The sequence below is a fragment of the Beta vulgaris genome, chromosome 4, assembly GCF_026745355.1.
Source record: "Beta vulgaris subsp. vulgaris cultivar EL10 chromosome 4, EL10.2, whole genome shotgun sequence".
Lineage (NCBI taxonomy): Eukaryota > Viridiplantae > Streptophyta > Magnoliopsida > Caryophyllales > Amaranthaceae > Beta > Beta vulgaris.
Window position 1 is genome coordinate 56,502,051 of NC_079205.1, and position 23,335 is coordinate 56,525,385.

The following is a 23,335-nucleotide window of genomic DNA, read 5'->3' on the forward strand; positions in this document are numbered from 1 at the left end:
GCACGAATTTCCGATCTGCAGTCGGGCCCGTCCCGACCCGATTTTTGCGCAAAAAATCCGGGCCACGAGCAACCTAGATTTGAAAAACAAGTTAAATTTCGGCCCGACCCGAAAATAGCCAGAAAACCCGCTAAGCTCGGTCCGAAATACCAGGCTTTGGCGCGAATTTTTTTGCCCGGTCCGCAGCCTTCGCCCACAACGTGCCACTTTTTTAGGCCAAGGCCCGATCCGGCCCATGATTACCTCTAGTTTATCTCTTATATTCAACTTTATACTATGTCACATCAGCTTTTCTTTACTTTTTAATTCTACAGATTCACTTCATACTCATTCCAATTTTATAATGTATCCCTCATACTCTCTCCATACTTACTCCACAAAAAGAAGAAGACACGTGATTTTTTTACTGGCCAAAAAAATATCTTCTGCATAATAAGAATCTTGGGAGTGAGGGGTCTTTGATATCAAAACCCAACCAAGACTCTGCCAAGACTTCACCCAAATGTCGTTGAGTCTTATTGAGTCTTGCCACAAGACTCCGTGCACGACTGCCCTCAAGACTCCCTATATATTCACCCTAAGTAGATGAGACTGAATTGGACTTTTTGGCGAAACCGAATCCAATTTTAAAGTTTTCTGGATTCGAGAAATTAAGTCTAAATTTGATCCAGATTTTTCTCGAGTTCGGACTAGTTTGAAACTTTTTTTTTTTAGTTCGAATTTAGTCCAGTTCAGTCCGATTATTATGCAATATATATATTAATTTTTTTCGTGATTTAGGTTCAGAATGTTTTCTTATGATTGAAAATTGAAAAACTTAACTCATCACATCCATTCCGTAGAGTAAGTTAAATACATCTTTAAAAATCTAATACCTCTTTCTTTTGTGGTTTTTTCACCAAGTACTCCCGAGTTTTCAGAAAATTCATGAGGTACCCTTAATGACTAACGGTGGTTAACTTCGTTAGTCTTAATCCTAGTTAACCCCTAATTAACCTAACTAAACACTAAAACCTAACTGCTAACTAATCCTAACCTTTATCTTCTAACCCCTAACCCCCTCAGCCTCCCACCATCCAAACAGCCCCCCTCCCCCACCACCCCATCAAATTCCCCCTTCCCCTAACCCTCATAGAAACCCCCTTCTCTAACACCCGTCGAATTATTCCCCCTTCCCCTAACACCCGTCGAATTCCCCCTTCTCTAACTTCGTCATAACCCCCTCCTCCCCTAAATCCGTCGAATTCCGACCCTCTTCCCTATTCAATTTATGTCGCACAAGGAGGTTAGTTAAGAAGGAACATCCCCCCTCCCCCCTTCAATTTCCGCCGCACAGGGAGGTCAATTTTCGGTGCACAAGGGTCCCTGCTGAACTGAACTGGATTTGAGTTGCGGGGGTTAGGGATGCGGGGGTGGGGGTTGCGGGGGGAAGGAGGAGGGTGGGGTAGCCACGGAGTGTAGGGGAGGGGGGTTGGGGTGGGGGACGGATGGTTAAGGTTAGGTAGGTTTAGGATTAGGATGACGATTAGAGGTAAGGTTAGGATTAGGGTTGGGATTAAAGTTTAATTAGGATTTAAAACAGAAAATTAGGATTAATAACTAACAACGGTTAACTCCGTTAGTCATTAAGGGTAAAACTCGGGGGTACTTGGTGAAAATCCGCTTTTTTTAGTTGTAACAAAAGTTCCGGCTAGAATGATTGGCGAAGGTGAAAACCAATTTGAATTTGAATCGCTCACAGTTATTAGGAGTCCTATTACACCTAAGGCCAACTCAAATTCACCAAACCAGGGTTCATCTCGTGTAGTGATTGTGGACTCGTACAAGGATATTGAGTAGTAGACGGTTGAGGAAGACAGATATCTATAAGGTGTTCAGTGATATGACTTTCCTACTAATTGAATCACTTAAATGAACGGAAGGAAAGGTTGCTCTTAGGAGAAATCTTCCTCTCTTTTTTTCCATAAGAGGCGTTGCAAGCAAATAGTTTTTTGAAAAGAGGCGAAGCGCACAAATGTTAAGAAAAGAGGACAGAGAGTAAAATTTGACACAATTGCCCGCGTTTTTTTGTTTATATGGGGTAGGTAAAACGACTATAAAATGGTCAAATTGTCCCAAAAGTTTTACGAAAAAAAGAAAATGTTACATATAAATAAAGCACCTAAAATGGAAATTATTGTAACAAAAAAAAAACAGAAAAAGTATAATAAAAATGCAAATCGCAAAGTACAAGACCCAACTCAAAATAGTAATTAAAAAACCTTCTTAACATTCCAAAAAATTTCACTTTTCACTTTGGACTTTTAGAGGATAATATATTAGAAACAGACGCGAGCTTGTTATATATTCCTTTTTACAGGGACAAAAAGTTAGCTAACTAAAATGTTTCAAAATAGTCGAACTCCTTGGGTAGCAGGAGAGTTAGGCTAGTATGTGCTTTATCTACTTCACTCATTTTCTACTTGTAACACACAAAAGTATTTAAATAATTGTAATATATAATTTATTCATTTATTTAAACATTTAAATACTTGTAACATCACATGAACACATTTTTCATTTTTTTGCATATCTCTCCTATTACGTAAATTTTTTAAACATTGTATATCCCATCTATGTTGTAACAAAAAGAAAAAACTAATATTAATTTCCCTACCATATGTTGAATAGTACTAAACTACTAATATACATTTTATCTTTTAATCTATCCCAAGTTAGATCAACTGACTTTGATCGAGTAATTTTCAAGCTTATCTCTTGAAAATGAACAATTCATATATGGGTTTGTATATATAAAAACATACATATAAATTTAGACTTATAAAAATATAAACCAAAATTTATTATGAAAAAGAGGACAAACAAAGGAACACAAACACCCCTCAAGAAAACAAAAAAAAAAAACAAAAAGAACATGAACAAAAGAGAAGGAATTAAGTAGCTAGAGAAAATAGTTATTACTTTATTTCTTATTTCTTACTAGTATTCTTATTTTGTGAACTAGGTAGGAAGAGCTAAAAAAAAAAAGGAAGAGCAAGAATAGAAAGGTGATGGTTAGGTCATATTGGAAGAGGGAAGCCACTGGACAAAGTTTTGGAGGGTAGTAACATCAGCTCTGTAATGTTTTTGTGTAAATTCCAAGAAATGTGGCCATTTAAAATCAGGGTATCTCCTACTCTTTGTCCCTTCTTCTCTGTCAATAAGATCCTGTGGGGCTCTCACCACTTTGTCTTCTTTTGGACTCACAAAGAAAGCCAATGATCTTCTCTCTTTCTTCTTGTTTACCACTGCCCTATGCAAGCAACTCTTATATCTCCCATTTGACAATGCCTACACACATCATCACACATGCATGAATATGAATATATGATGCATGGGTCAGAGGACAATATTAGTAATTGAGGTATAAATGCGCATTTCATATTTTGTTGATCATGGCAACAAAAAGAAACGAGTAATAATAGACTATTAAAATAATGTAGTATATTAGATTTCTAGTATACTATTTCCTTGATTATTCGATATCGGTCATATTTATTTATTGTTATAATTAACTTAAAATGCTTATAACCGTATGAATTATGCAACTCTTGTAATTGGAAAACGACAATCATTATGTTATGTGAAAAAATTGAAACTTTTTAAAAAATGATTTAATTAGATTCTATCACCAAAAAGTTGAAAAACTAATAAGTAAAATAACGATAACAAAGGACAAAATAATCAATCAAAGATAGCATCAACGTAACGTTCCCATCCAAGAATTTGATTATTTGTTTGGTGCATGCATAAACTTTATAATTAATAATACAACTGTATGTTTTTCTTGTCTTTGTTTTATTCTAAATTAGAACTTAGAAGTACTATTCCCATCAATAAAAAGACAAAGAAAAGACTTGGAAGCACATATAATAAGAAGATGATTTGATGTGGAAGAAGAACTATATAAAATTTGAATTTAATTTGTAACAGTTTTTATAGATTTGTAAGTATTCTCAATAAAAGCAATAAAACGGTGTTTTTATTTAATTGTTTACTTCGATTTGGCCAGTAGTCAATTTGTGTGTTTGTTAGCCGAGGTCTAAATACTATTACTAATTATATACTTTCTTTGTTTTTCTTCTACAGAAAAAGAGGTAGTATAACCTAATTAATCTAGTATTTTTTTCTAAAAGAAAACTAATAAAGAGGTGAAAATAGTATGAAATAATTTGTTATTCACTTTTTTGTAATACATTACACTCCATCCATTTTCAAAATAGAAACATTTACTTTTTCACTTCGACTAAGTAAAAAGTGAAAAAAGGGAGAGGAAGTAAAAAAAAAAAAAAAAAAGTAGAGAGAGGTAATATAAACTAAGAGAGAATTATTTTAATTAAGCGTATTAGCCTATCATAAGCTAGTTTTCATCATCTCAAAACCATAAAACAAAAATCACCCATAAAATAAATTTGGAGTACTACGATTTTATTTATTTTTTGGATAAGAACTTGAATCTGACATTGATTATTATTATTATTGATCCAAATCTTGATATATATGGCCTACCTATTTATCTCTTAAAAAATCTTTTTGATGTGAGTCCAAAATACTATATCGTGGTCCAAATTGCTTTAAGATATCAATACTTTTTTGCAACAAAAATAGTTGAAGATCATAATTCTCTAAAGTAGTACTACTATAAGAAAATTATTAAGATGCATGTGCATTAATTTATATAAATTACCATGAAAGTGTCTCCTATGTTAATGACCAAAGCATCTTGTCTGGGACGTACAGCTTGCCATTTGTTGTTTGTAAAGACTTCAAGCCCACCAACTTGATCTTGATGTAGAATGGTCAAAGAGGTTGGATCACAATGAGGGCCTGTGCCAAAGGTTAGGCTTGGTTCTTTGCATGGTGGGTAAGAATTGCATCTCAAAAGTGCGTTTCCATCTTTGTAGAATTGCCTGAACTGTTGTCTCTCAACTCCCAAGCCTATACCCAAGAGCTCAAAGATCACTAGAGAGAGATCCTTCATTGCTTCACAATATCTTTCATACACCCACCTAATAAGTACATACATATAGTGCAAAGTTATATTAGTCATGTTTTAGAGGTATTTGACAATTGATTGTTACCCTTTTACTTAGCTGGTTTACTTGTAAAAGTCACCATAAACCTAGTAAAACTTACTTTTTTTTTTAACTTTTGGCTTAAAAGTCATTTTTTGGTTTAAAAATCATTTGTCACGTTTGATTATATGAAAGAATCAAAAGCCAACAAAAATAATACACTTTAAAGTTATTTAAAATGATTGCGATGATCTTTTGTATGCAGTTTTACCTTTAATCAGTCAGAATGTTTATGAGAGGAACTAAACAGTTTTACTTTAAGAGAAATTGTTCCTAGGTTTTTACGTCATGATAATTTAATAAACTTACCCTGTTAATTCAAACTCCTCTCCCAAGGAAGATTTGACATAGTCTAACACAAGAGGCTTATGAGAGCTCATGCTCCCTTCACCATCAAGGTAATTATACCCAAAAGAGAAGGTCTCTTTCCAAGGAAGTTGTTTAGAGAATCTATGAGCATGGGCACCAGAGTAACCCCACATATCTCCATTGCTTCTCTGAACCCTTAACTTCTTTTCCATAGGCAGCTTAAATAGCCCATCCATTTGGTCATGGGCGGCTCTGAGGAGGCTCGAGTCGATCCGATGGTTCGTGACTTGGAAGAACCCATGAGCTAAACATGCCTCATTGATCAACTCAGCAGCATGTTTAGTGGCCTCTTCATCACCCCTAAAGAAGCCCTCTAGGTCAATTAGTGGCTCATCGAGCACATCATGGTTTTCTTGTAGGTTGGCTTTTATTGAGTTGAACCCGGGATCTTTGGACCAAATGAACTCTTTTGGTAATTTAGGTTGGTTTTGCATTATTGATGGATCAAAAACTATGCTCTCATTTGTGTTCATAATGCATGGTGAAGACATAATATATATGACCAAACTATGTAAGTCTTTATTTTTTGTGATGGGAAGTGCTAAGTACTTAAAACTCTAAGACTTGAGTACAATGTTCAACTGCATTGCAATCAAATATGTGGGTGCTATATATATAAATGAAACTTTATAGAAATTTAATGAAGGGGGCCAAAGATAGTGGTCCATTGGGAAGTACATTGATGAGAAGAGGTTAAGAAGATGAGGTCAAGTGATGTTAACAAACAAAACATACGTTTACTTGGTAACTCTTTTCTTCCGCTAGGCAACAATGTCAGCCCTTTGCTATGCAGTGGTTATTATCCTTTTCCTGCTCTTCTTCTTCATGTTTTTTTGTTCACTTGTTTGTCTTATTGCAATTTGAAAAACTTGCTGGTTCCCAAGGCCTCTAGGCTCTATGAGTCTATGTATATATTCCCTCCATTTATTTTTACTTGCCATGTTTTAACTTTTACATAAATACTTCCTATTCTTAACTCCTGTCATCTTTCCATAACTTTTTGTTCCCGTTACCTTTTTTCCTCTCTTAATAAAAACATAGTCAATAATTAAAGTAAAAAAGAGTATATTTTCTATGATCCTCTCTTTTAATTTCGATTGCATGGACATTGTTATATGTTCGACCCACCCTATTATATGAGAGTTATTAAATTAAGACACTGCAAAAATAAATTTGCCACTTTTTATAGATACTTATATAACATGTTTTTTTGGACATCAAAACAACGTACAAAGCAATTAATCTAAATGTAATCTATGCACGCGACAACTATTAGCTAAAATATGCCTGTAGGACCTTATTCCTGTTGACTTTCATTATACGGCACCAGTTTAACGTTGATGTTGCCCCTCGAATGGCATCCAATGTATATTGGATTGTGATGTCAACTTTCTTCCTAGAGTCCAAGTACCTTACCAGTAATAGTGAATCTGTAGTGAGTAAAATATTAGAATACCCATTCGCTCGAGCCCAGTTAATGGCGTGAAGACAAGCTGCAGCTTCGGTATATAGAGCGGAGGAAGCATAAAGAAATATTCCTTGTTGTTGTAAGCATTGCATTTGTTGGTTTACGACCACCCAAGCGGCTCTGCTGAAACATGTGTCCACGTCCCAAAAGCCATCAAGTTGGATTATGATGTCCGGACTACCCTGCTGTCATTGTCCTAGGTTGGTGAGAATGAAACTCGGAGAGGGAAGGTAGTCAGGGTTTGGAGGTAGGGGGTTGACTGAGGCGCGTCATGGTTGTACCTTTGGTGTTGCAAGTCACTTTCTCGCATATGAGCATTTAGCGTTATTAAGGTAGCGCGAACTTTGCTGCCTAAAGATTTGATCATTCCTCGTCTTCCAAATGGCCTAGAGAGTACCAATAAACAGAGGCAATTTGGTACCATGAAAACCATCGCCCTTTATCAATTTTTCGATCCAATATTCGAAGAGAACGAGAGTAGAGGATGATCATGGGGTGTTAGTTGAATGCTATTTCCTGCCCATGCTTTAAATGCTAGAGGAAAAAACCTAAAAAGGTGCTGGTCATCATCATGCAGACAAGTAAGACATTATTGATTTGAGATGTTAATCCCTCTATGGTAGAGGTTGGACGAAGTTGTTAGGCAATTGTGCTAGAGTTTCCAAATAAATATTTTTCATTTTGGCATGATGTTCAACCCCCAGACTTGACGAAAGAACTTCGTGTTTGTTGGAGTTGTCATGCTGTGAATTTCAGTTTGCTGGAGTTGTAATAAAATTCCATAACCAGTTTTTGTAGAGTATTCCCCAGAACACGTAAAAGGCCAGTAGGGGACATCTTTCACTTCGAAGGGAGCTCGATACCTTTGATGTGTCAAGCATCGCTAGAAGTGAACAATTTATTGACTTTCCGAACGTCCCATCCTTGTTTATCTGGAAGAATGAGATTGGCTACATTAGTGCATGCAACCTCTCTTAATGAAACGCAATCCCAAAAGATAGGTATCTTTCCGTTAACCCAAGCATGTGTTGCAGCTTTTATAGCATTTATGTTGCCAACCTTCCAAGCACATCTAGCCTGCAATGTTTGGCTAGCCATTAAAAGACCTTTATGACCCAATATAGATTGTGCTTAGTCGACCTCTGATCCATGATTTACTCTGATTAGTAGACTGGAAAACCTCAGATAGCAGAAGTTGTGGGTGATGATAAATGTGCCATACTTTTTTTCATAAGTAGAGCCTTGTTAAAAAAACCAATGTTACGAATACCCAAACCTCCCTGGCCACGAGGTTGGTGCAGAACCTCTTTTTTCTTCCAATGAATCCCTCTTTGAATTTGATTTCGCCAGAAGAACCGAGCAATCATTGCATTCAATTTGTGAACTATAGTAGCTGGAACCGAAAACATAGATAATTGGTTCATTATGGTGGCCACCAGAATGGAGTTAATAATGATTAACTTAGTCGGTTGAGATGAAATGCAATGATTCTAGAGAGAGATTTTGGTATATATTTTATCCAGGAAGTTTTGAAGTGTTGGACTTTAGAGCCTTGAATATCAATTATTGACCCAAGATACTTCTCGAGTGAGGAATGAGCCTCCATTCGAAGGATACTTTTGTAAGTTGGCTGATGGTCAGAGGGTATATTTGGACTAAACTTCACAAAAGATTTCTGGAGATTAAGCATCTGGCCCTAGATATTACAAAATCTTGTGATGGTGGACTTAAGAGCAGTATAGGCCTCCTTTGAAGCTCGGAAGAAAAATAGCGCGTCGTCAACAAAAAAATAGATGAGAGATAGTAGGACCTTGTTTGCCAATTTTTATGCCTTGAAGTTAACGGATATTTGTAGCAAGAGTAGTCATTCTGGAGAGGATATCCATGCAAAATAGGAATAGATAAGGTGAGAGAGGATCTCCCTCTCGAAGGCCACATTGTGGGAAGAACGCAGGAGTTGCGGCCCCGTTTATAAGAATTCGGTATGAAACCGTCGAAATACATTGTTTAACCATTTGTACCCAATGAGAAGGGAACCCATATGTTGTTAAAATTTCAAGAATGTACAACCAGCTAAACCTGTCATAACCTTTGTTCATATCGAGTTTTAGCGCAGCTAGATGACGATCGAGGTCCTGATCTTTGCTTGTTTATAATATGAGTCAGCTCATGAGAGATCAAGATATTATCATCCATGTGGCGACGTGGAACAAACGCATTATGAGTATCAACAATTAAAATGGGGAGGAGGTGCTTCATTCTGTGAACCATACATTTCGCAATGCACTTATAAATAACGCTGCAAAGACCAATTAGGCGAAAATGCCTTACCTCCTCCGGAGGAGTGTTTTTCGGAATCAGGATCAATAGCATTTTGTTCCATTCTTTCAAAATATGCCCTATGGTGAAGAAACGTTTAACGGCTTGTATGACCGAGGGTCCACTATATTCCAAGTGGATTTTGAAAAATTTCGAAGGAAAGTCGTCAAGCCCTGGATATTTGTCGTTTGCAATATTAAAAATTGTATCTCGAATTTTTTTAGTCTGTAATAGGAGAAAGCACTGAATGTTGGTCTTGGTCTGAGATACGTGGCAAGTGAAGCTCACGCAAGACTAGATCAATGTATGGTCCATGTTGTTGATTGTCAAGCGTGGCCCCAGACAACGGAAGAAAAATGCGCCGGAAATATTCTTGGAGCATTAATTCGATATCTTGTGGGTTATCACCCATTCCTTAGCCGTGTTACGGAGCATGTAAACATAGTTTTGTTGTTTCTTTTGCCGTAGTCTATTGAACAAGAACTTTGAAGGAATGTCCCCAAATTTCAGATGATGTTCTTTAATTCGTTGTTGCCAGTATGTACTGGCGAGTGAGGCCTCCTGCATTAGTACTTGTTGGCGTTTCACTAGAGATATTTCTTGGGTAATAGGCTGCACATGATTACCATGCCCTTGTAGTTCATCAAAAATGCTTCTCCAATTAACTCCCCAAAACAAACGTTTATCGAGACACCAAGCTTTGAGCCGAGTGCAAAGGAGACCCAATTTCTTTGATGAAATATACATAGGAGAGCCTACTATAGACATTTGCCAAATTTCATGAAGAATTTCGAATATCTCTTGATGTCGTGAACACCAATTCTCGATTTGATAAGGTCTACATTGCTTGAAATTTGGAGGCGGTGTTTTTAACCAGATGGGTGCATGGTCGAAGTGGACAATTGGGATTTTTTGAAGAGCAGTAAATGGAAATGGACCCCTTGGTAAGAAGAATAATCTTATTGTACCAGCACCTCTCGCAGGTTAGGCAATCAAACTATACGGGTCAATGCTTGATAGTAGGGGAATATAAGGGAATCCGTACTCCCAAGCACAAGTAGGTAGTGCCATAATGGGGTTCGAACTTGTGACCTTGAGGTCACAAGGTGAGTTTCCCACCATCTCCACCAACCAAATGAAAATTAGTGACTTGCATAAATGGACGACACACGCCCTTTGGTTATTTTTAATATGTATTATAGATTTGTAAATAAATATTTATCCTATTTATCTTTGTTTAGATCGTGTTTTCATATCATATGAATCGGAATATTTCTTTAGTTTCAATTACATGCAACCAAGTCTTAGTTCAGGAGGATGTAGATAATGTAAATATTTTATGTAGATCATTCGCTTCAGTGCAACCTCAAAGATTGGCATTATCGTTTTTGAGCATATGCATTATTTTGTCATTTAGACGAAAGGTATGTCCAGATCAAGTTCATTTTGAGGCTTATTGTTTTTAATTTGTACTGAAAATTGGAAGGAATTCATGTCAGACAATTGTGGATAAGATAAGAATACAAATTTAGTAATTGGAATAGTTTCATATTATTGAACTCATTCTACCATTATGTATTTCTCCGTCTCAGCAAGATCTGAACATTTATTAGAGTTTGAGATACTAGATATGTAGTTTTAAACGATAAATTATACCGCAATATAGAATGCAATTGGTCTTGTAAGAGACCACCTAATTTTAACTTAAAATTAGGCACGGCTCAAGCCCAATATTAAGAGAAGAACATGTCACTTTTTTCAGTATAATGATTAGTTTAATCTATTTAGGGACCAGATTAATCTATTTCGTGACTAGTTTAATCTATTCAACAATAACATTCTTTAATCTATTCAGTGGCTAGTTTAATCCATTCAGTGACTAGTTTAATCCGTTGGTAAAACTACCGAGTTAATTTTTTAAAATTATTTGTTGTAATTCGATAATCAAGAAAAAAAAGGAAGGAGAAGAGAATGGATAACTAGGGTAATGTTGGATTAAAATGAAATGTAATGGGCTTGTTAAAAAAATTAAGTATTCGATTTGTTTAATTTTATGTTAAAATTAGACCACCTATCCTAATAATTAGTGTGTATAGAATGTGGCCAAATAGTTGTAGCTTACTTGATTATAAAATTCCAGTTTGCATTATCTTTTAATATAGGACAAACATATTTATTTTCATATTGTCCTTGATGTGATCAAATTTTTGTATCTTTCCCAAAACACAAAAACAAAATAGTTCATAGTATACATATTTCCATTTCTAGTCGATGCTTTTTCTTTGGTTAGGTTGTTTTCTTTTCTAAGTTATGACTTCTGACTTTGTTGTCCATATGCTTAAGTTTAAAATCATATCCTGAATTTCTAAACACCATTATATGTCCTATATAATTAATATAAATGTGAAATTTTTATCCTCTAAACGAATAAAAAGAAAGATAAAAATAAAAATAAAAGAATACTTTTTGATCGTTTAATTTTTATCTGCCAAAAAAGAATCACTACAATACCAAGTTGTATGTGGATTAGGTTGTACATGAACGGTGTATCCATATTAAAGGCAGATCTACGATTTCTATATTAGGTAGGTCTTAAGTCCTTTACTAAAATTATTATTTCCTCTGACTAATAAGATTTCTAAAATCATTCATAATTTTTTTTTTACAATGGGGAAAGTTGCATAAATAACTTGGGTCATTAGTGACCCTTACAATACTTAGAGGCGAAATTAAAAACAAATTACAAGACATACATTAAGTAGGCAAGATACACTCCTTCATTTGACCCTTGATTGTTGGGATGACTCTGTTTGCAACATTCAGACCTGTCAAAGCCATCAGTAACTCTTCTATTCGAGATGAGTACATGCATAGACCCAACAAGCTCGAATTTAGCACTTCCGAACCCAAACAAGAAAACCTAACCCCAAACTTTACCTTTACCGACGAGATTATCGACGACGGCATTTGGGGAAGCTCTGAGAAAGGTTGTCCGAGGTTGAGAAACGGGATCTGAGAAGATCCTCCCAAGACCGACTGAGCTGGTGAACAACACCACGAACCAAAAAACTAGGCGGCGAGAAAAGCAGCGAGTAACTGAAAACAGTACTTGACGGTGCTCTGAACTGACTGAAACAGAGAGAAACTGGCGAGAAAAGTAGCGACCCTCTTACTTCTTCTCCGACAGCCGGAGTACAAGGATGAAGAGAGAGAAGTGTGTGTTTTTAAGGGTTCCTGGTAGAGCAGGCTCGCCGGCGACGGTACGGCGCCACCGACGAGCCTGCTCTAGTCAGTTGGATTTCGCTCTTTGTATTTCTCACCATTATAAAAATCATTCATAGTTATTCTCATGTATAAATATTATGCTCCCATCAAAAAAAAAATTCCCGTTTGATTTCAACAATACCAAGGAACAATGCAAATAAACGGAGTCAGGGTCACATGAACATTATTGTGGGAAGAACACTAAAAGCGGGAAGAAGATTAAAAGAAAACTCAAAACATAAAGAGGAGAAAACATTAGAAAAAAACAATAAAAGTAATACTTTCCACTAAGTTATAATCTTAAAAAGTATATACAAGGTGGTTCATTTTTTCAAAAAAAATTTCGACCTAATCAGAATGTATTAAAACTTATGTAAATTTGTCCATATTTGATATTTGTCTAGGCAAGAGAAATTAGGACGTTAAGATCTAATTCTAATATCATTCATTATCAATCACCAACACTTGCATTACCACATAGTTATAAATATATCATATTATCATTTACCAAGATATATATACCAAAGTTCTCGAGGTTATGAGCAAGGTAAGGAGCTATATTTTATGTAGCGAAGTTTATGAAACAACTAGGTTCTTCTATTTTTGACTCCCGAATTGTCTCACAATATTCTAATTTCTAAACTCAACTTACGTTTCAGAGGGTCAACCGACCTAGATAAACCACTTCTAGTCAGCCCCTAATACTACATCGCTTGACTAACTCAAAGTGCCCCTCAATCACTCCAAGAACTCGAATAAAGCATCTTCGGGCCAGATTAGTCTTCTTTTCTTCTTCCAAGTCGACCGCGTTTGAAATCCCTTTCCAAAGCCCCAAAGGCGTCAAAAGCAGGTTTGGAATTGGTTGGTTAATCCGCCTCAACTAACTTCTCAGCTTAAGCTGAAAAAATAAGCAGTTGAGGACCTTAAAATTCTCACTCCTCCTCATCAATTTAGTCTAGCCAAATATTAGAAAAAAAACGACCATGGTAGACCAAATTAAGGGACATCGGGGTACAACCGTACCCCCGTTTTTTAATTTTAAAAATGTTCAGCTTTAAAGAAACACATATACCATTCTCGTGTAGGATATAATGTGACGAGTCAAGTTGTTCTAGTGGTCATACTACTAATAAGTTATCTCTCCTCTTCAGTCCTGTGTTTGAATCTTGATAGTTTTTTTTTTCAAATTATGTTATCCAAATATCTCTCTTGGAGCCAACATATTATTCGTAGATTTGCACTTTGCATCTATTACTTCTTTTGTCACTTCCTTTTCTTTATAATATTATGAATGTTGCGTGCTCTAATACTTTACCTCTCAATTTTTTTCCCCATTTGTTTCCAGTTTCCATTTTTCAGTCTCTAAATAACTAATACTCCCCTTGTTATAATTGTTATATTTTTGTACTTTGACACTCATCACGCATTCTGTTTTGACCATCACTTGTGATTCATATGTAAGAAAAAGTATATTCACATGAGATCCTCATTACTTTTATAGTAAATTCCATAAAAATTATTATCAATTAATGATCGTCATTTTTTCAAACTATTTCGAACCCACATGGTTTAATTCTTAGACTCGCCAATGATGTATTGAACAATTTTCTCCCCCCCCCCCCCCTTTTTTGTGTTTATTGTCTGTCCGTAATCCGTACCCCCAAATTTCAATTCCTAAGTCCGCCACTGATATGAACTTATAAAAAAAATTCATGATTTAGTGTAAGCACCAATTTATGAGCACTTTTTTCTACAAAGAACTTACGTGGACTTGGTCCAAAAGCTTTGTCCAGCTCTCCAAACATAGTGATTTTTCTTTTTTTTTTTTCCATACAATAATCATATTTAACTTATAGTTACTCATCTAGTCATCTTATAAATGCTAAACATAGTGACTTTTTTTTCCTAATAAAGTTACCTTTTCTTATACTATTTTCTAACTTGGTAACCGCGTTTTTAACATGTAAAATCCACCATTTTTAACATAGAAACTAGTATTTTATCCCGGGTGATATCTCGGGTCAGTTATAATTATTAAATATATTATTCATAAATTTCATATTTGATTCTATTAGCTTTTCGTAATATTTTGTCTAGTACGAAATTGAGAAATGGACGTTATGGCATGATAAGTCGTTCAAAAAAAATTCTGAGGAATTCATGATAATAAAATAACAATTTCAATGTGATTCGCGTCAACAAATGTTATTACTTAATAAAAGGGTTAAAGATCAAAAAGTTTATCTACATGATTTTATAATTATACATAATTAAGAGACTTTATTATGTTTTACTTTGGAGCTTTAAGTATTGAAATTGTATTGGATTAGTGGTTAAACTCTCACATTTCATTTCAATGGTCGTGTGTACGAATCCTAGTAACTACAAATTGTTAATATTTTTGATTGAGATTATAAGCATGTGTATTAGAATCTTGAGAAGAGTGTCACGTGGCACCGTTCATTTAATAGGAACGCCTTTTAATATATTTGTATAGATATTTTTCTCAAATAATAGCTCAATAAAATTTATAGTTACTCCTTTATTTGATTTACGTGGTTTTTATGACGGTAGGTGGTTTTAGGGTCTGTTTAATTCAACTTATCTTATATGACATGATCTTATCTTATCAGATCTGATCTAATTTTAACTAATCTAATCTTATCTGATCTAATTTTAACTAATCTAATCTTATCTGATCTAATCTAATCTAATCTAATCTGATCTATCCATATATAATCCGTACCCCAAATTTCAATTTTCGCCACCTAGAGCAAGTATCACTCTACTCTCTATTTCTACTATGCCACAAAATATAAAAACAAGACTTTTCTCCAAATCAATTGAAGATATCAGCATAATAATTGAGTGGCATTTTAGATTTTAGAATGAGCGAATGACATTACTTCCCGAGTTGCATGGCCCGCTGTGGTTGGGCTGGTCACTCGACTCACTCCCAAGATAGAAATGCATTGTGGGGCAGTGTTTGGTTTCAGTGTTTCACCCATTTTGAACACTCCGATAGTAGTACTCCATATACTTTCTTTGGAAACATTTCCTGTCATTTCAATGTTTAATGACTTTCCAACTAACTATATTTAGCTACTTGTATCAGAGAAATGATAAACATCTAATTGCTAGATGTTTATAAACATCTAGCAGGGGTAAAATTGTCAATATACATGAAAAAAAGTTATCAGTCAAATAAAAAAAGTAATCTCGAAAATTGGGCACTGTCAGAAAATTTCGATGCTAATATATGATGTTCATACTACTACAACTTGTGTTCGTGTAACTATAACTAGTGCAACTAAAAATAGTGTTTATGTATAAACATATAGTGTTCGTATTTTTTTAATTGGACACTGTCAGAAGATTCCGATGCTAATATACAGTGTTCATGCTACTAGAACTAGTGTTCGTGAACTATAACTAGTGTTTATGCAACTCACAATAGTGTTTGTGTATAACAGATAGTGTTCGTATTTTTTTTTTACATATCTAAATAAGAGATAGAGAAGAGTAAAAAAAAATATGATGAAATTATATCAAGATGGATGTCTATTTGTAGAGAAAAAAATATATGAATATTGGTATATTTTTTATTTTTTTCTAAAATATATTTTTTGAGATATACAAGTTTAAAAAATTGGAAAAAGTAATTTGTTTGGATAAACAATATAGTGACATGTGTAGTGACATGTGTACCACTCACATGTTGCCACATTAATGTTAGATGTTTGGCAAAACATCTAGCAATTAGATGTTTATCATTTCTCACTTGTATCATGTTTGGAAAACGATTTAAAAGAGAACATAAATGAACAAATTAAGGGTGTGTTCTCTTCACCTAAATTCGCATGAATCTCTTTGAACTTATGATTTAAGTTCAGTTTATAAGGTATTAAAACTTATTTGAATTTATCTTAATTAAACCAAATTTATTTGTACTTATTAAATCTGAAACTTATTTTTAAAGTTGAAGAGAACGCACCCAAATTAAAATAACTATTAACCAATAAGAATGAATGATTAGTTCAATTAATTAAATTATTGAAATTAATCTAGAGTGCGTTTTGAGTGTAGCATATTACACCATAACTTATCATGTAGCCTGAATAATGACATACACTCCAACAAAAATGGCATGAACTTTACAAATAATGATATGAATAATTTCATGTCATTTTGTCATTTATATTATGTCATTTGGGGTTTTTTAACAAAAGAAGCGGTGGTTCTTTAGTTGTTACATCATAAATTATGATGTAACAGTTACACCCAAGATTTTGTGATTAATTTATGTATTTATCTTTCTAATATTTTGAACAAATCGTGTGCCCAACCAACAGAAAGCAAGTATAAAGAAAAAAAAAAAGAATATCAGGTGATAGTCTAGTGGTATTGGTATCACCTCTGATCCTAGAGATATTGGGATCGAGTCTCAACCTTTGCAAAGAGAAATCCTCGCCCCCCTCCTTACAAGAAACTTTATCTTACCTTAAAAAATTATATATAAAAAAAAAGATGTTAGATTCACCTCAAAGTATTCCGAAACAAAAGTTGAATGCAAGACATATATGAGGAGATTAGATTAATGTTGAGTCTTCATAACTTACAAGTAAGAATTCTAGAAATTAAATTGCATCAACTATAATATCAAAGTTATTCTCATGTAGTCATGTCCACGCCCTACGCCCACGCCCACAGGTAGCTATTCCATCATTACTATTTTTTGTCTTCCTATTCTTCTTATATGGCCCCATGATTATTTCATTATACTATATGATGTACATAATTGATTTATATCACCAACTTCTTATCATGACAACATGTAAATGCAATTAGGTGTTGGGCTTCGACAATCTTCCGGTTATTCGATAAGACTTTATGATATTACTCTCTCCGTCTCAAAATATAGTTTTTATTTTTCTTTTTTACGGTAATTTATGCAAGTAAAATTTAAGAGAGATAGTAAAGCTTTTTGTTTATTTAAATAAATGTTGTATGGAAAAAGATGATTTTAGGAGAGAGAATGAAAAATAATTGGTGAAAGAGAATTAATTGTTAAATTTTGGTTGAATAAACAAAGGAAACAACAAAATTCAAAGAAGTAAATAAATGATGAGACACGATTTTTCTAGACAAATTACGGAAAAATGTAGAACTAAATATGGAAATGAGAACTATATTTTGGGATACCTAAAATGAAAATGAAAACTATATTTTGAGACGGGAGAGTAGTTATTTGGATTGAAAATATAATTGATATTCTATCACAAATAGATCTAAATTGTAGTTAATTGTTGGATAATGACTTGCACGTTAAAAAATAAGGAATTTAATTATTGAGACCTCCTACATACATTTTGGGAGTAATAATGGAGATGACATGAGTGGACACCTCGATTTTTTCTTTTCCAATTTGTATTACCAAAAAGAGAATAACTCATTTTATTCATATTATTATATATGCATATAAAACATGAAAGTTCATTTTAATGATTTTTTTTTACTAGGTATCCATAAAGTTTAACAAAATACACCATGTATCTATCTTGTTTAAGAATTGCATCGAACACCCATGAGGCTTTATGAATATGCATCAAATATCATTTATGAGTAACATCGCCAGTTTGACATTAGGGGTGTAAGCAGATTTATGCACCAAATACCCTTGAGGTTTAAGATATGTACAAAAGACTTGTTACAACTGGTTTTTTCAAATTTTTTGAAATTATTTAGTCTATGTACTATTGGAATACCTCTAGTAGTATAGTTTGCAACATCCTTATACCTCTTTTGCCTCTTATACCAAAATATTTTGCCACTGTTGATTTTGGTTAAATGCTAGAATTGAAATACTATTTCTGACAATTTTGGACTGTTGATTTTGGTTAAATGCTAGAATTGAAATACTATTTCTGACAATTTTGGTGCTTCAGTATGGTATGTTTGAGTTCTTCATTACAGATAAAGGCATAACAAACATGATAATATCTTTTTAAATAGTCGCTTGAAAACACTTCAGTTGTTTGAGTTTATTCTTCAGTTGCTTCATTTCCTTCTTCAAGTTAGGCATTTTTTTTGTCACTTCTTATTCTTCAATAATGCCATCCATATCCATTTACCTAACAATATAGCGCTGCTCAATAATACTAGAACGCCATCTAGATATGTTTCATTACACTTATAATACAATTTTGATTGTGGATTCAATGATGATCCTGGGATCCTAATTGCGAATATTTGCCTACATTTGAATGTATGATTTGGGTAATGTATGAGACTATAAGTTCATTAGCTTCTACATACTTTGAAATATCATGATATAAGAGGCAAAAGATTTTAAGGAGGTTGAATTATATAATGGTGAAGGTGTTTAGATAACCACTCAAATGATGCCCCAATGGCTATTTTTTGAAAAATTTGAAAAAAAGTATCCGCTCCAAGTCTTTCATACATTATTATTAAATATTAGGGGATGCTTGGTGCATAAAGTTTGCACCCTCTCACGTCAAAATGACGTTGTTTCTCAGGAATGGCATTTGGTGCATATCCATAAAATTTCAATGACATCTGATGCATTTCTAAAATAAGAGGGGTATTGGTGCATTTTGTTAAATCTCAAAGTTATTTGGTGAAAAAACTATTAATTTAATCTTATTGTGAGTCAAGTTATACTCGGCCCAAATACCAAACCGGAACAACGCTCGACCCAAATACTAGTTAAAAGTTTAAGAACTTATATATCGTATTCAATTTTATTTTTGCTTTATCATTGTTGAATCGAACTATCTGAAATTATTATTTTTAATAAAGAATGGCTTAAATCCATTTAATTTTGTCGCGCTGGTGCTGGAAAGTATATTCATGTCTTTATAACTTCAAACTAAAAAGCTGCCGAGACCATCACTATATAAAATAATACAATTGAGCAAACCACATGTTTGCTGCAGCCTGCAATCAATGCCAAAGCAGCCCGGGTTGTCTTGCACAGCCATGCGGAGCATTTGATTCCAGTTTCAGAAATGCCATGATTGGAACTAGCAATTCTGATAAATGGGTCATATTTAGGGGTGATAAAGAACTTGTCAAGTTCGCAAACAATTCAGGCTCGACTCGATCAAAGTTCGGCTCGTTGCTGCTCAGCTCGAGACTTAAACGAGTCGAGCTAAGCTAAGCAAAGCTTGGCTTGAAAAGCTCGTGAACAACTCGATTATTATTTTATACTAAAAAGAATATTTTATATTAAATATATATATATTATATTAAATAATTATTTATATATTAAAAATTATACTACATTAAGTGTTTCTTTTAAAATATTAACTCAACTAAGGTATATACAAATTTTTCGCAAAATAAATTTCTCAAACGAGCTCGAGTCCATAATCGAGTTCGAGCCTATAATCAAACCCGAGTTCAAGCTGAGCCTAAAAAGGAACTCGAGCCTAGTCGAGCTCATGAGCTGAGCTTGAGCAGCAAAAACTAATCACGAGCTCGAGTCGAACCCATGAAAAGTTAAACGAGCTCGAGCCGAGCCTAATAGTGTTATTCGAATTCGGCTCGTTCGATAGGCACCCCTAGTCATATTCATGTTTCCCCTTATGTTGATTTTAAGTGGCTATTAGATTTATAAAGAGCGAAAGGGGGACCTATTCAAATGAATCAAGAAATATTAGAATTTTGTAAAAAGGAAATTCAAAAAAGGCTCCATCTGAATTTCAAAATATTATGAACGATATTTTTAATCCTTATACTCAAAATATTATAGTCTATAATGATGATGTTCTAATATTTTTTGGATACCTTAGATTTCATTCAAGTCTATGATTAGGTTATCAAAAAAATTATTCAATTATTAAAAAAGAAATTTTATCTATTGTGATATGTTGCCGCTTGGATGTTGGGTGAAGGCAACCATTTTGTTCCCACTATGAAACCCGACAATGATCCGGATCTACGGGTAAGTGATCTAATTGACTTTAATGGTGGGGGGTGGAATGTCAACTTGGTTAAACAAGTCTTCGATGAAGAAGAGTGGGGGAGTATCCTCAACATTCCACTATCGAGGTTTTGGCCGCGGGACTCACAGTTTTGGTGGCCAGCCCGCTATGGGATTTTCATGGTTCGCTCCTGCTATTGGTTGGCCCGCCTTGGGCACTTACGTACCTGGGCTCTTCAGTTTGGCGCAAGGGAGACTGAGTTGTGGAGAGCAGTGTGGAGGTTGGAGGGTCCACCAAAATTAAACCATTTTATCTGGCGAGCGTGCAAAGGGAGCTTGGCGGTAAAAGAACGGCTAGCCTCGCGTCATGCTGCTCTGTCTAGCCAATGCCCGGTTTGTAACAAAGCAGAGGAATCCATCATCCATGCCCTCTTCGAATGTACTTATGCACAGCAGCTATGGCGTGCGAGTGAATGGGGTTCACTGTTGACCGATGATCCATCAACATCATTTGCGGATCGATTTGAATGGTTTAATTCGCGACGGGATGGTGAGGATGTGCAAAGATTTTGTGCGTTGGCATGGGCTGCGTGGTACTGTCGAAATAAGTTTGTTTTTTAGCATGAAGAACGGACGCTGTGCGGGTTGGATGTAGCTTTGTGAAGCTTGTTTCTGATTACAGGGAGTATGCAGAGAAGGTGTTTAAACCTTCGCACTCTTGGAATTTGATGGCTTCATGTTGGAGTCCTCCAGTGGAGGGGTGGGTTAAAATAAATTTTGATGCTCATATAAGTGCAGTGGTTGAAGTGGGCCTTGGAGTGGTATGTAGAGATCACCATGGTCATATTATTGCTCTTGGAGTTAAGCGTGTGGAAGCTAGCTGGGAGCCAAGCTTGGCAGAGGCAATGGGAGCCCGTTACGCTATGGAGTTGGCTGCTAGATTGGGCTACATGCGGCTAGTTCTCGAAGGGACTCTTTGATTGTTGTCAATGTTGTGAAGAATAGGCGATTAGGTGTTACTCCTCTTTTTCGCATTTTTTTTTATGTTACTAATTTAGATGGTTGTGTGGAGTCTTTTTCTATTACTCACGTTAAACGGACGGGCAATGCTGTAGCCCATTTGTTAGCTCGTTGGGTTTGTCCTTCTGGGAACGAAATTGTATGGTTTGACTCTTTTCCCCCAAGTCTCACTACTTTGGGGGCACTTGACTTGATTTAATATATTTGTGTTCGTGTTTTCCCCTCAAAAAATAAAAATAAAAATATGTTGCCGCTTGGAATAGGAAAGTGTATTCCTTTTGAGTTTGCATCATGACTTGGACTTTGGAATTTTCCTTGAATGTAGTTTTTGGCTTCATGTGGAAGGATGAGTGCTTTTCTGATCATCATCGGAGGATGATGTTGATGGAAATGTCATTTTAGTCTTTTCTTCTTATATGTTTAATTTTGAAAAAATAAAGGGTGATTGGTGGAAAAGTAATTACTTTGAAGTATTCAGCGAAAAATCCGAAAATACTTCACCTGTTTTATGAAGAAATGCAATACGATAGGATGTACAATATCTTAAAAGAGCCTATATAATGAATAAAAGATAGAAATCCCTCTACCTGTCTACCAAAAGTAAAAGTATTACATTTGTTTTTCAACGAAATTTAAACTATTTAAATTAACCAAATAAGACATCCTATCCTATTTCCAATTTTGGATTATTTCCAATATTTGTTTTGTAAACCTTCACTATCGAAGCACAATAAACACAAGCTCTTTGAAGCTAAGAAAAAAGAGGCCCATATGTAGGGGTGTAAGTTATTTGGTTAAAAACCGAAAACCAAACCAAACCAAACCGAATTAGTAATTTGGTTTGGTTTTTTTTTTTAGAAATCGGTTTGGTTTGGACTCTAAAATAATTATTTTTCAGTTTTACAGTTTGATTTGGTTTTGATTTTGGAAAACCGAAAAAACCAAAAAAATCAAAATATATAAATAGAGGATTATATCAACATGGGTTGGTTTAAACATTAAAAGTCATAAGCCCAAAACCCACAACTTAATACTAACTCACGTACTCCTAAAAGAATAACTCATCACTAAAACCCTAGGACTCAATTGTTTCCTTGTCTCTCTCCTAAACTCAGTCGTTTCAAAAATATGAAATTGAGGTCATTATTATGTTTTTATGTAATTTTGGATTGGTTTAATCTTAGTTTGGTTTAATTTCGATTTGGTTTGGTCTGGATTTTGGAATAGAAAATTTTTTTGGTTTGGTTTGCTTCAAATTTTGGTTTGATTTTGTTTGGATTGAGCTAAATTGCAGTTTGGATTTGGATTGAAAATTTTAAAACCGAATTTATTTTGATTTGGTTTGGTTTTGCCCTAAAACCAAACCAAAAACCAAACTTACAGCCCTACCCATAGGCCATATGTCTAAAATCTAAAAGCACATACTACTATACTAGTCCAATTAATAGTGATTTGCTTCTTAAATTACACCTCCCTCACGTGGTTCATGACTTGATGGCCTTGGAAGAGTCTATGTCCTCTAGTGACAGATGGATATTCGCCATAAGTTTTGCTGATTTGTCTAATCATCAATTAGTTGGAAAAGTCGTTTTCTATTTTTTTAGGCTACAAATAAATCAGGGACACGTGAAGATCACGATTTTAGGATCTCAAAATGAAGGGCATTACATCATTTTGTCCCTTGAAATGAAAAAGGCGAGTACCAGAAATTTGCTATCGTCTTCTCGTTGTCAATGAATCATAATCACAGTGCATCAACCACTTAACTTTTACATCTTTATGGATGATCTAAAATCAGATCTTAGAAAAATCAATCACAAGCTGACACAATCG

General features: G+C 34.7%; 2 protein-coding genes across 2 annotated transcripts; one reads left to right on the forward strand and one right to left on the reverse strand.

Annotated features, from left to right (window-relative positions):
• Positions 1–2,818: 2,818 nt before the first annotated feature.
• LOC104890596 (gibberellin 20 oxidase 1) lies at positions 2,819–6,164 on the reverse strand. Its single transcript, XM_010676140.3, has 3 exons — positions 5,424–6,164; positions 4,727–5,048; positions 2,819–3,330 (listed from the first exon to the last, which is right to left on the reverse strand). The coding sequence occupies exons 1-3, from the start codon at positions 5,972–5,974 to the stop codon at positions 3,055–3,057; spliced, it is 1,149 nt and encodes a 382-aa protein (XP_010674442.2). The 5' UTR covers positions 5,975–6,164; the 3' UTR covers positions 2,819–3,054.
• A 14,309-nt stretch (positions 6,165–20,473) lies between these two features.
• LOC104890714 (uncharacterized) lies at positions 20,474–21,462 on the forward strand. The gene is made up of 2 exons (XM_010676291.2): positions 20,474–21,075; positions 21,165–21,462. The coding sequence occupies exons 1-2, from the start codon at positions 20,474–20,476 to the stop codon at positions 21,460–21,462; spliced, it is 900 nt and encodes a 299-aa protein (XP_010674593.2).
• The last annotated feature ends 1,873 nt before the right edge of the window (positions 21,463–23,335 follow it).